The sequence below is a fragment of the Calonectris borealis genome, chromosome 3 (genome assembly GCF_964195595.1).
Source record: "Calonectris borealis chromosome 3, bCalBor7.hap1.2, whole genome shotgun sequence".
In the NCBI taxonomy this organism is placed as follows: Eukaryota; Metazoa; Chordata; class Aves; order Procellariiformes; family Procellariidae; genus Calonectris; species Calonectris borealis.
The window spans coordinates 128,683,500-128,697,595 of NC_134314.1; the positions used below are offsets into that span (position 1 = coordinate 128,683,500).

Here is a 14,096-nt window from a genome sequence, read left to right on the forward strand (position 1 = left end):
CGAGGGCAGCCCAGTTCAAAATTCTCTTGCTTAAGGCATCTCAGGCCAGGTGGACCTGGGCTTTAGGCCTCATTTAAAATAATTACATTCAGTGAGCCCAATCATCAGTTGGTTAGAGTTGGCAGAGATCTTGAAAAGCAACACCAGTGCAATTCAGAAAATCAGTTATTTTTTTAAAAAAAAATAAAATAGTGCCTTCCTGTATAGCAGAAACTGTGCTGAGTATTGGCTAGATTACTGTTATTACACACAGCAGTGTGGGAGTCACCTGGCAGAAATCGAGCCATTATGCCTTTGTAAGGTCAAGTTAATGCTCCACCATTGAAAAAGATACAAAGGCCAAAGTACAATTATTCTATGCCTCTGCCTCATGAAAGGCTTTCTGCATAGGTAGGAACCTGCCGCATCAAGGCTTTAACTGCCTCTACTACTCCAGTCTGTTCTCCATGCTGCCGGTGCAAAAACTGCCTAAGCCGATTTCCAATCGGCCCAAGTTTCAGTGTTAGACTCATATAGGCCCCATACTGCACGGATTTTTATTTAAATAGGCAACAGAGACTCTTTCCCATTAAACCACTTTAAAAATATGTTAATTCTTAACCAGGATCGATGTAAGTCTTAACAAGAAGTTCCAGTGCTTTTAGCAATGCGATGAAGGAATTCCTTAGTCATATGTGCTGCGACCATGGCATAAGAGCCAATGGCAAACCAGCTCTAACACAGAACTCCTTTCAATAAGAAGACGAAAGCACTTTTTTTATTTATTTATCTGAAAAATGCAAGAATTAAGTGGCCCAACCAACAACTCTGCAACTAAAAAGGTGGTGAGAAAAGAGGGGCTGTGATGGGCCGTGAGAAGGAATGACTTTTACTACTGGACTGTGGAGTTAAGAAACCCTTTCTCCTCAGGGCCGTAAGTAGACTGCCGCTCAACATGCTTTTGGTTATCTCAGCTACCACACACACAAACACGCAAGGAGAAAGACGAGCCCCACAGGTTAAATTAGAGTAAACAACGCACTTCAAACATCGGAATACATTTATGCTTACTGAAAGAAACAGACCACCGCAATCGGCTCCTTTGAAACAGCAGGTTGCATCCTTCAGTCACAGAGCGCTCAGGAGACTAACCCGAGATGGACAGCCGCCTCGGCAGAGCCAGCCCGAGCCATCACCCCCACGTTCTGCCAGCGGCAGCCTGCGCCCTCCTCTTTGGGATACGCATCGTCTCGGTTACAACATTTCTAACGCTCCGAGCTTGACCCTTTTCCAAAGCCTTTCGAGACCCTCTTTCCTCACGCATAGCCGCGACCGGCGGTTTAACAAGCAGGAATGTCTGCTGCTGCTTTGCAGGGCCGCAGCCTCCCGCAGGCAGCGGGGCCGGCTCCCCGCTCCCGCGGCCCGCCGGCGGGCCTCTCCTGACCTCTAGCGGCCGCGGCCCGGCGGGCGCCACGGCCCGCAACGCCTGGCAGCCGCCGCCCCCGGCCCCTCGGGGCTGCGGGCCCCGAAATGCCGTTCCCGGTCTGACGAAGGAAGGGAGCCCGGGGCGTCGGAAGCGTTCCCGCCGGCGGAGGCGGCGCGGCTAGCCCAGAGCCGGAAGGGTGACCGCCGTTCTGAAGATCGCCGAGCCGCTGTCCCAACACCCCGTCGCCGCGACTGATCCTTCACGGCGTGACCGTCGTTTTACACTTCCACCACAGACAAGTATTTTTAAATAGTTCTCTTTCCTTCAAAAGTGTTACACGTTGTAGAAACATGTTTCTCAAGATAATTATCAGGAATGATTATTAACACTTCCCTCCGTTTTAGGAAGGCCTGTGTTTTGCTTCAGGCTCCCACTGCTCAAGCGTGTATGTGCTTCTATCTAAACACTTGTTCCTGTTTAGTTCTGCATACGCAGCAATTCAGAAAAACAAAATAAACTGATTCTCATTTCCACTCTTTACATGTTTCTGGATTTGGAAGAAGCCTTAAAGTTAACACAACCAGGCCAAAAAATTTTATTTCTGATTTTATCCAACGTGGTCTGAGTGTCGGAGCACTGACCGACTAGCAGAAGACTGAAGGTGGCATCAGGTGGTTTTTGCTGCTCCTACACGCCAGAATGAATGTGACCTTCTGACTAAGATTACCTTTCTACTAGGGGCCGGCGACTCCTTTTATTTTGACGTTGTTTCTGCTTTTTTATTCTTGGGCCACCCGTCTGAAAGCTCTCTTCCCGTCCCGCGGCTCTCGCTGCTGGGCACAGGCCGGAGGCAAGGCCCCGAACACCCCTGCGCCCTGAGCCCTCCGCGAAACAAGGGAGCCGCTGCGGCCTGCAGAGAGCCGCCCTGACATGCACCTGACGAACGGCCCTTTTAGCAGGGTGAATAAACGCTTAACCTGTGACCTTCAGGGTGTCCCAAGTCACAGTACTGCTCCATCTGCCACGGGGGGTTAAATAATTTAATTCTTTTTCTGAAGGGCAGTCGCCAGATCCTTTCATACAGTTTTCAAGTTGAGAAAGCCAACTTGAGAAACCAGTAGAGATGAGTATCATCAGTGCCCACTCAAAGCTGGAAACAGCTGCCAGAGGTGACAAATTTCCAAGCCCCACACTTTCATTCTTTTTCACTATTTAAGTGAGAGTCTTCATTGTAATAAGTTACATACAAAAAGAAAAAAACTACAGAAAATATAACACACCATCAATTACTTCTCTGTGGAATTAATTCAAAAGATAGAACTAAAATGAAGATCCAAGAAGAATGAAACCCTGTAAAAATTTTAGTAATTCACATTCTTCATATCTCAAATCAAAATAGTAGTCTTCCTCATCTTCGCAAGCAGTATCTCAAGGAAAAAGCTGCAGTAAGGTTTTCTGTTACCATAACTTCACTACTTCAACACAGTTAATTAGTATAGCAAATCTGATAATGTGTTATGAAACCTCAAACAAACCAAACTAATTTAGGGGTAAAGGAATGAGAGTGTACACTAATTGAAACCTGTTGTTTGACTGGGGAAGATAATACACACACACCATCTCCAGACGGAATGTTTTGCTGATTGCTGCCTTACAGCATTCTGCTCTGTAAAACACAACAGGACACAAGGCCACACATCAAGATGCAGATGGCAATTCTGTCGGCTCGTGGTATGTAGAGAGACTGACCTCATGACAGTCAATGGGGCTCCACATAAGCCCATTCATCTCCCTGCACACTAGAAACTGTAGGAACAGAGCTATTTTTGATTTCTGCAATCCATAAAGACTATCACCATAGTCTTTAAAAAAAAAAACCCAAAACCCAACAAAACACAACGGATTTTTAATACAAAAATACTACAAAATTCCTAGGCTGCAAGAACAAGCACAATAAAGGCATTCCACAGAGCTGCAAATTTGTGAGCTCTTACATATATGGTACAAAATCAAGAATGACAGGATCGAATGATGAGGTATCAGCAAGAAACTTAAATATAAAAGCTTAGTGGACTACATTCTGGCACACTACAGATTTATTTCACATTATAAAGGTCAGATGGAGAATAACTTCAAAATTAATGGTTAAGCAGAGTATCAGTTTACAGCTTCTTTTTCCCCCCCTCTATAAGCAAGGGAAGAGGGAACAGAGATTACCCTAATCTCCTATCATTGACCCAGAACATGTTGCTAGGCAGGTGGCTGGGGACAACTTTCATAGATAAGTCTCTAAAGGGCTCCACTGAACGTTACTATGGATGCCCGTGAAGTACAAAGGTGAATACAGAGGAAAAGGAAAGGCAAAGCATCTACTGCAAACAGAATTTAGCTTACTCAGAGAATCTATTGATAGACAATATTAAAGTATGAATTTTATATCACCAGATACTGTGTAATTTAAGAAAAAAGAGCTTCCTGGTTAGTCTTCTAATAATAATAAAAAACCCAAACGACCAAACAAACTAAAGTAAATAATTTTATTATTCATAACAAACTACAGAAATCCCAGGCAAGATGGTATCTCTTATGTGGAATATTGGTATGGCCTACATGGCATTTCCAGGCATGTCAGAAATATTTCTATTGATAATATCCAGTGGCCATCAAAAGAAAGAATTGATTAGAATTAAGTAAAAACCAAACATAATAGTTGGAATCAAGACACATGGAAAAACTTTAAATCCTCAGGAATTGATTCACCTACTGATAACTTCTCAGTATTAAGGTTCATTCACATACTGATAGATGGTAGACAACTCGAAGGAAATACTCAAAAAGCCTAAAAATTGTAGATCAAGTTAGCATGCAAATAAATTTGTAACATATTGAAATATCCAGACCTTTAGCAAGATGGTGTGAAGTGGTCAATGTCAGGCCTCAGTCCTTCTTCTTAAAATGCTCAAAAGTCAAGCGACAGGATATTGCAAACATTGACTAAAACTATAGGATAAAGAGCACAATCCGCAGATTTGTTTCAGGCCTATTTGGTAAAATTAAATATGTGTAAAAGATCTCCCTGAGAGACAGGCTTCTGTCAGAATCCAGTCCGAGATGTCAGCATGAATTAACCAATAAACAAACAGGTGTGGATTTACCAGGCGGAGAGATATGCCTAATGTGGCATTACCATCTGTTAGCGCTGGTCAATACGGACCCACAAACACATCAGTATTGTATGATATCGTGTCCCAGGGATGTGCTTGTCCCTAAATTTCAGTTTCCACTACAAGGACCAGAAATGCTAATTCAATCATAATCCTGCTACAAAACCACATAGTAACACTTACATTTAGAACGAATAAAAGCAACTCCAGAATGAATCAGAATCAAATAAAATTATTACTTCATAAAACATTACCCCACACGCACTCTTCCCACCGTGAAGAGGAAAACAAGTGAACCAAAATGCAACAGATACTAGTTACATTTCAACCACACTACAGGGAGGCATCTACGCAGCAACGACAGCAAATATGGTCCAGCAATCTACACAGAAAAACATAAGGCCCCATTGGGTCAGAAACTCTGCGCTTCTCATTTACTATACACAACGCTGGCACAAACACAGAAAGCTGTGATTTGGCATAGGCAGCAGAACGCAAACGGCAGGAGAAAACCGAGTGGTAATAGTCAATAGACAGGTAGACATCAATAGGCAAGGCTGCTAGAGAAACTTGCATCTCTGCCTGGTGCACCCTGCAGGCAGCTGAGCAGACAGGAAAGGAAAAAATATTTCAGTGTTTAACTTTAATGACACTTATGACTAGAATCCCAAAACAAGAGCAAGGCTGTGTTAAAGGCACATTGCATGAGCATATCGTAAAGTCTTTCTCCAAACTGCGTCCATTGAAACAGATGACATGATGGAAGGAAAAGGGTTACCCCATTATTTTCTTAAGCTCTCTCACCAACACTGAGGAGGCCTGCTCCCCTGAAACACAGTGAGAGTGAATGTATGAAGTGCTTACGCAGAAAAAGCTGTACAAAAGACAAAACAGGATTACTGTCCATGTCTGAAGGGCTACTGCGACTAGGGGTTCTCTGCTCTTAATTACTTTGGATAGTGGGCCTTCCTATTTAGACTTTGCTCAACTGGTCAGAATATGACATAACAAGAGAAAATTAAAAATAAGTTGGAATATGCTCCAAGAGACCTGGAAACTACATGCACTCGCTAAAATACACAGCAATGCAATTAAGCCAGCAGATTCACAGAATAAACATCACTGACAAAAAATGTATTCTTTCTAGATAGCAACGTAATTTTACAAAAACAACAATTGATCTTGTGATGAAGTAGAATAAAGACAGCATAATCATAGAACTACTTAATTAGGTTATCGAGGAAAATCATAGCAGTTTAACTAAGATACTGATGCTGTAAACTAAAAAAGAAAATTCTTCAAATTAACTCAGACAGATCTGTTCATAGAAGTGGAAGGGAGAAACTGCATTACCTTGCTTTGCGAATATATAGCTGTGGGTGATACCGATGTCTGGGGCACACAAGCAAGGTAAAGTTTGTATCCACTACCGAACCTGGAGCAGTCGTCATCTTTTCAAAGACATTTCCCATGTCTGGCTCTGTGAATGACAAAAATCTGTTAGGAGCAGAGAAACTGCATTATGTAAGCTTTTAAATGATTAACAAAACTCTTTGAGGAAAATGGAGTTTTGAACTTAAACCACAGATGGCATAATGCTCTAAGTCTTTTAAGCTAAGCAATGAAGCTGAAATGACAGTAGTATAAACATGTGAAAGAATTGTTATCCCAAACCTGAATAAGCTCCAAAGCAATCAGAAATTGGTAGGAACAAATCCCTATAGAAATACTAGTCTTATAACCAATACTATATGCCACTGGAGAATCTCTGTCAGGACTTGTTATGCTGAAGGAAAGTTGACATTTATTGCTAGCGTAGGTTTGACAAAAGCCCTTACTCAGGTACCGTTTTCTGTAGTTGACATACCACTACGGAGCTTTTTAGCATGACTTGGACCTAAGATGTCTAGAAATTGGCATATCAGAAAAGGTTCCAGTTCACTTCAAGGAAAGCTCCAACCAAAAATCAGTCATTAAGTAGACGCTCGGTTTATTAGTCTGAATTCAGGACTCAAATTCCAAGTCAGATGCTGTTCTCCAATTAAGATGCACGTTCTCCATCTTTGTACCTCTGCTCTAAAAGAAATAATCCTAGTTTCTTCCATGTCTCCAGCACCCCTTCTGACCCTCGGCAAAGTGTCCTCTCCCCATCTTGTACTCACTTGGCTAAATAACAGAAAGTACCTGATGTGACTGGTTCCGATATATGGGCATGATGCCTGGCTGACATGTATGAATTTATGTATGTGTGTGCTTGCGAATATATATACACGTGCCAAGTGGCCTATTAGTCAATGTCTCTCAAAGTACAAGCACTGATTTCCATCTCTTGACTCTATTCAGCCAGAAGTCTTCACAAAACTTGTAGGAATTTATTTCTGAGATCTTTACTCCTGTTTGAAGTCCTATCTGTTTCTGGCAAATTTAAAGACTGCAGGAAATGGAAAGACTGCTGAATGGACTGCTGGAGCAAACATGTAACCACATAAATTTCTTTTACAAGGTATGTCCTTTAGAGGATACTTTAAGGTTGTGTTTTCTGCATGTTTACAAAATAACTGTTCTCAATATTTAAAAAAAAAACAAACCACAAAACAAAAAACCAAAACCAAACCAAAAAAGGCCACCCACACAGTGCATATTAATGATAATGAGATTTGAGATTGTTCTCATTATTTTAAGAATAAAATAGTATTAAATTCTTACCTAAGTTCTCATCAGCTGGTATGAAGAGAAGTATAAACTGCAGTTCTGGTACTCTGATAAAAGCTCTCCTGGACAAATAACATAACTGTATGCAGTCTTTCATCATTTCAGCAGTTTGTCTTTTAATATATAAAATTTTTTCTCCAATGTCTCTAATCTTCCTTCATGAGTCCACATAGCTCAAAAATTAAAATATTTTTTTTATGACAAATAAGATCATATGAAATTCATCTGGGCATTTTTTTTTTTTACTGTATTTTTTCCTACCTTATTTCTCTCAATTTCCTAATCCTTAGATGTCAAACATCCTCCTTTTTATATCAGTTCCCCAGTGGTAAAAAAATTAAAGATGCCAGATCTCTGCTGGCAAATCTCTGACCTGGCATCTGGATGAGCTGGCTTGACATGACAAAGTAACTGTAAATTCAACAGCAACAGCACCAAGAGCAATTCACTGTTTATGTAAGTAGATTTTGAGTATACCAAATAACCTGAGCAATGGTTATATTTGAGTACTGAGCTAACACAATAAGATATTGTGTTGCTTACTGTATCGTTTGCAGTCTTACCATATAATCTGCAGCTTACAAACTACCAATACATTACCCAGGAACAAGTGTATTCCAGAAACATCTAAAGCTTTTTAAGCTTCCTGCTCAGTCATGCGCTTTGATTTTTACAAGTGGAAATTTAGGAAAAAGAAAGATCAATCTGCCTTGCAACTGCAGTACTATTTCTGTGGAAAATTACAGCAAAGATACAGCTAAACCTTAACACTGTTTGGGAAGCATACTTGGAACTTTAACAGCTTGGTTTCAAAGCCAACAGTGCACATTTGATTAATACAAGGTTATGTTTTATTACCTTCCAAGGCTGTTTAGAAAGATATTTAATTTTGATCCAGTGATCACCTTAAGGCATTTTTAGATTCCATAGCCTCTCCAAATGATGGTAGGAGAGTGCACATGCTTCACCACAGAAAGTTACATATGAACTCACCTAACAATTTCTTGGGAACATCCAACTGCATATTCTTCTTTTGCCACAAAGAGATGCATGAACAGCGTGTTCAAAGGCTATAAAATGAGGAATGAAAATCTAAACACCATGCAGCTAATATTTATTAAGTCAACCCAAGTATTATTTCCAATATATATGATCTGCACTCAAAATGAGTACCTTCGCATATATAAGTAACTTCACAGCTTACTTTGATAATGTGTGGATAAAGTTATGTGATTAAAGGACTTTTTTTTTTAATATCACAATTTGTGCTTCTGTAATATTTTTGATTTAAACTCAAGCTTACTGTTGTTTGACTACAATATACATACATCATTTCATATTTAACAGTATTAATCCCAGACTAACAACAACAATTAAAAACTAAATCTTAACAACATTTAATTTAATGTTTGGCAGATAAAGACATTCTTTCTAGGTTTAAAAAACTCAGAAGCTCACATATGTCTCGTACTCCTAAAATGTTTTTTCTTTAAAAGAAGTAAGTAAAATTACAAAGTCTTAAGACTGTATCATTACATACACTTAAATATCCAGGCAGAAACAGGGCAGATTAAGAGGCATTTTTATCCTATATGCCTCCAGTTAACCTGGAGAACACTAGCAAAGGAAAACCCTTGTGCTGGAATGGAAAATGCTATTAATTCAGCTGTTTCCTCTTGCATATTAATTTCAAGTGCTGAGTCAACGAAGGTCAACCTGTAGATAAAATATTTCTACAAAAAATATTTTAAATATTTTTAACTTAAGGAAAACTTGAGGTCTTCTGAATAGTTTAATATTCAACTAATATGGCTAGAGTCACCAATAAATTTCAGCAACTTTAGAGCAAGAATGATTTTAATAGAGGTTGCAGTATATGGACCAGCACAAAGACAACAGGCTATTCTAATGAATAAACATCAAAAGCCATTCCTAAAAAAAAAAAATCAGACTTTTCTTTTTTGTTTGTTTTTTAAATGCAAAAGAAAAAGGAAGGGGTGGGGGAGGGAGAGAATGTTTTGTTCTTGAGGTCCAAGAGGAAGCCCAGGCGGCAAGATTTGGCCTGTAACTGCTTCTGAATAGCGATGGTAACCAGGCAATCCTGTAAAGCATCTTCACTAATTAAATTCTGCACAAGTCAATTCCTAATTCAGACCTTTAAGATATCTTATCATTTCTGTGTGCTGAGAAAAAGACTTGTCAACTAGACTTTTAAGAAATTCTATTTTCAGAAGATCTCCATTTTCTAAAGCACACCTGCATGGATTTAACCTGCACTTAACCAACGATATCTCATCTAGTTATAACTCAGAATAGGTTCAGTTGTTTTGTCAGTGCAGGAGCATAAAACATGTACTAAATCTTTTGTACATATTTTAGAAAATAATCTCCATTCCAGAAAAAGAAGAGTTGTTCTGCTCCTTGTCAATGTTCCAAAGTATCTTTCACTCCTGTTTATGAGCAGTAATTCCTACCATGCTCAAGCTCTTTTTTTTGTCTTTTCTCTTTGTATGCCCCTGCACTCCGAAGTCAGCTGGAGCTTTGCTGCAAGAGATATTGTCAAGCAGGCGGCCTGAGGAAGAGCTTGCAGAACTGACAGCACAGCATAACCCAACAGGAGCAGCTGCAGCTGCACAGTGAATGAAGTGGTTGTGCCTGCAATATGCCTGTATACAAAGTACTGTTCAAGTGACAAAGAAAACAGATTACAAGAAAATTACATGGTTTTTTTTCTATACTCCCTTTGGCTGTAATAATTTTGTTTCCTTTAACGGCACACAGCATTTTCAAATACAATTGCTGTATTTGTCAGTTTTTCTGCAAGCCATTGCTTGATGTCACCTAGAACAACATTGGAAAACTGATGAACAAACTGTCCAGAGACAATTTCAGTACTGCCAATGCCTTACTCCAGCATGTGCTGCCCAGCTTTTGAGTGTTTATGGTTAACGTTTTCCATCTTTTCTCAACAATCACAGGATCTAGTTCCCAGCTGGACTGAATGATGGGCAGCATTTGAATCCTGAACCTCTAAGTGCCTATTTCTAGTCTGTAATTTCTAAGAGTAATTCATAAACTTGACCAAGAAGCCTGTATGAAAACTGGCACCACACAGAACGGAGCGCAGCAGTCTCCACACCAGCACCAAACAAGCTTTCTCCAGAACCAAGATGCTCATGTCAGCATGGTCCTCCACCCTAAGTCACCACCCTTCTAGCAGGGGTACACTCCCTGTCCCTTATTCTTTCTCTGCAGCAATTAAATTTGCATTCAGTTCTGTAAAATAGCAAAACTTTATTCCAAAGGGTGAGAAATGAGGATTCCAGTTCCCTTACAGTGAGAAGGACCTTAGAGCAAGGACTCCACCTGCCAGGTAGATGTTCTGTTACATAGCACCACAGCTGGACAGGTTTTTGAATGAAAAATATTGGTGACAGCTATCATTCACACTGCTCTCAGCGCTAGCACAATGCATCAGACACATCCTGCACATGTCTGGCAAAAAAAGGACTTGCGTTCCCTAACTGCCATCCTTACAGTTACCTTCAGTTACTGTAGTGGCAAAAGCAAGGTACTCATGAACTTTTGAGCACCTGAGGGTTTAGTAAGGAATCTGATGATCACCTTCTTCAGCCTGAATGCCTCAAATCTTCCTAAAATAGATTTTAGATGCCTATGCATACTTTTCATACCTCAGCCTTAAATGAAAACTCAACTAAAATCACACGATTTACTTACAGTGCATTTACTGTTAATGTAGTTTTCACGTAAGAATGGTTCCCAATCAGACTGATCAGTGATATTCCAATTTGGATAGTCCAGAAAGACAGCATGGGCTATAACCTCATTCTTCTCATTGCAGAGTGTCAAAGCAAGATTTGATTTTTCTCTGTGAAAACAATTTAATTTTGCAGAAGTTGAAGAAACTACACAAAGACAAGTTACGACTGTTAATTCAGCCAGTTAGAATAGCAAAATTAGCCATGTTCAAAAGTGTTCCCAGGACTGGGCCTCAGTAAAACTTCACTGGCCACATCCTAACTTGACTTCAATTATTGCTTCAATTCCAAATATTTATTTAGTGTTTTCTGACATTATAACAATTCACGTTTTTTCAAATCCTCAGTTACTATGAATTTGATATGCAAGACATTAATGCTCCCTCTTCTTTGCACGTTTCTTCATACATGTATTTTTTTCCCCAAATAGATGGTATCTGAGACATTTGCCATTAAGTCAAGCAGAAAAAAACCTGTGACCCATCAGCATTTCACACAGTGTCTCTGCTGTTCATCACTGCACAGAAAGATGAAGCACCAAAGGTTCATCACTGTCTCCGGTGATGAAGATATGGTAACAGAAGACTTCTACAGCCACTCATTTCCACTAAGGACATTGCCATGCAAGCAGCTAGGATACAGATGTCAAAACATGGAGGATATTAGGCGTCTTGGGGGCATGAAAAGAAGAGGCACATTGATACATATTTTATGGCAGATAGAGGCTGTCTCCCAAGGTAGAATAAAGAGAGGCAAAAAAACCCCCCCAACAATTCCTTTCATTAAGGGGAAACTGGAAGAGAAGGAAAAGATTTCGACCAACCCAGGAAAAGAAAACAACGGTCACGGCCACAAAGTGATTAGAAACCCTAGTCCCTGCCCCTCTACTTCTATCACCCTACTTCTATCAGCAAAAGGATTCTGTTAGATGGAGCAGACAGCAGACATTGGAATCTGATGGTTTCATCAGGCATTATTCAAAAGTATTTCTTCGGAACTTTTATAAAAAGGAAGCTAGAAGAGAGTCAAATCCTGTCCACCATGCTGGCAGCAGTGATCCAAGTTTGCAGAGTCATGCATGTGTGATGCAGAGAAGAGATGGAAGCAGATTTTCTTTCCCTTTTTGTGAAGTCATTATGCCACACCATGTAAAGGCTCATAAAGTTTTCTGCCATTTTAAGTGTAACAATTTCTTGAAGTTTCCTGCAAGAAAGGTAATATAATGTCCCTAAAATACTGCTACTTACAAAAGGTACATGACATCAATCCTTCCAAAAACTACTTCTGTAAAATGGCTGAAGAGGCTGATAATATTTGAAATATCATGTGACTCTGTTCTTCTGGCACTGACTACTTCTGTATCTCCTCTCGAAGAAGTTATTGTAGTCATCTTACAGACTGCAACAAGAAAGAAAACATTGCTGTTCTGGCAGATCCCACTGCAATTCATTGTTCGACATAGTTACTTGAAATGGATTTCTATAATCACACTGTGAAGACGTGCAATTCGGATGGATTTAAGTGCCTAGTTCCTGTAGACCTCCACAAAAATACATACTGCCTGCATATACATACAGCACAAGTGCACAAGTAGAAATACAGCAGGCAATCATCCCTATTGTATGTATTCTACATACTATACAGGAAATAGATGTTTTTAATATGCTACAAATTGCTTTTACATTTAATAATTTATAGGCATTTGCATGCTATCTATCAGAACATTAATAATTTCAGACTTAATAGCCTTAAGTCTACAGGGTTGGGAGGATCAGCTGCAAACAATCAGGATAAGAATGCCCTGGTAACATTAAACAGCAATTTCAGGTGAGTTAAGTGTATTTTGTCCAAAACAGCTCCTCAAATTTCTTTTTCAGTCAACAGCAATGTTTAAATTTCAGAAGGAATTGAAAGCTCTTTAGCTTCCCTGCCCAGAAGAAAAGCGTTTTTGTGGTTCCACATTCACAGAATTTGCCAGGTCCAGGTGATTTATTGACATGCTTAGCAATTTCAGAACATATAGGGGCAACAGACATTCAGACCAGCTGTGACTATCAACTAACAGTTCATTTATCTTTCAGCTGTGTTGCTACTCAATATTGTAGCCTGTTGTGATATAATCAAGAATTAGGCATGTAAAACAAATTGACCAAACACAACAACTTTCTGCAATTTCTTAAATCTACTTGTGCAAAATATAGCATTACTAACTCAAAAAAAAGTCTCAGTAACCAACATACCTAGACTAGCAGAACACTTTTACCAATCTACCAAACACCACAGCCATTTCTAACATTGGCTCCAAACCCAGATGAGATGCCCAATTATTAGGCCCCACAGATCCCAACTAAAATGGGATGACAAAGGAAACACTGAATTTTATACCTTTTAAATACAGAGAAAGTCATGTGTACAGCTACATCTTTCACACACAGTCAAGGTATTGTTATGGATGACACCACAGGTCTCAGTTGTGCAAACATACGTTTGCAAAGAGGTCCTGGCACCCACCTGAGGCAAAATGTCCTCTGCAGGTTTTAATGCATGCGCTTAGTAAACAAAATTGTGGTTATGTAGAAAAAACTAGCTAGGCTAGCGTGTACTTATTACTGAGTGTAACAATAACATCTACAAGGAAAAAGAATTATACTAGCTTGTATAAGCGAGTTCTCAAACATCGTAAGTTGTAAGACATATATATATTCTTCCTAGTGGAGTGGAAGGCAACTATACCCAGGGCTAAATAACAGGTGATTCTTAAAATAAGCAAAGAAAATGGCCACATAATTCACTTATACATTTCATTAAGTAACTGCAAACTGTGAGACTACTAAAATAGTTGGCGATTTTTCATTAATGTCCACTCCATATATCAAAATAAACAGGAATACTAAAGTGTTGTTAACGAACTTAAGTCTAGCATTACGATTACTTCAACTGAGGACAACAGTTTGCCACATTTCCATATTCAACTGTTAACGCATTAAAAATTATCACCCCCTTTCTCCACTAGCTCGCCTTAAAGGCCCTAAACAC

At 39.6% G+C, this 14,096-nt stretch overlaps 1 protein-coding gene across 1 annotated transcript in view; it reads right to left on the reverse strand.

Moving 5' to 3' along the window:
- CFAP61 (cilia and flagella associated protein 61) overlaps positions 1 to 14,096 on the reverse strand; it is a 120,897-nt gene that overhangs the window by 105,901 nt on the left and 900 nt on the right. The window contains exons 2-6 of the mRNA XM_075147900.1: positions 12,308 to 12,458; positions 11,020 to 11,170; positions 8,275 to 8,351; positions 7,276 to 7,343; positions 5,923 to 6,049 (exon numbers count right to left, since the gene is read on the reverse strand). Coding sequence (XP_075004001.1) covers positions 5,923 to 6,049; positions 7,276 to 7,343; positions 8,275 to 8,351; positions 11,020 to 11,170; positions 12,308 to 12,450 — 566 coding nt within the window. The 5' untranslated portion in view covers positions 12,451 to 12,458. The remainder of the gene's footprint in view (positions 1 to 5,922; positions 6,050 to 7,275; positions 7,344 to 8,274; positions 8,352 to 11,019; positions 11,171 to 12,307; positions 12,459 to 14,096) is intronic.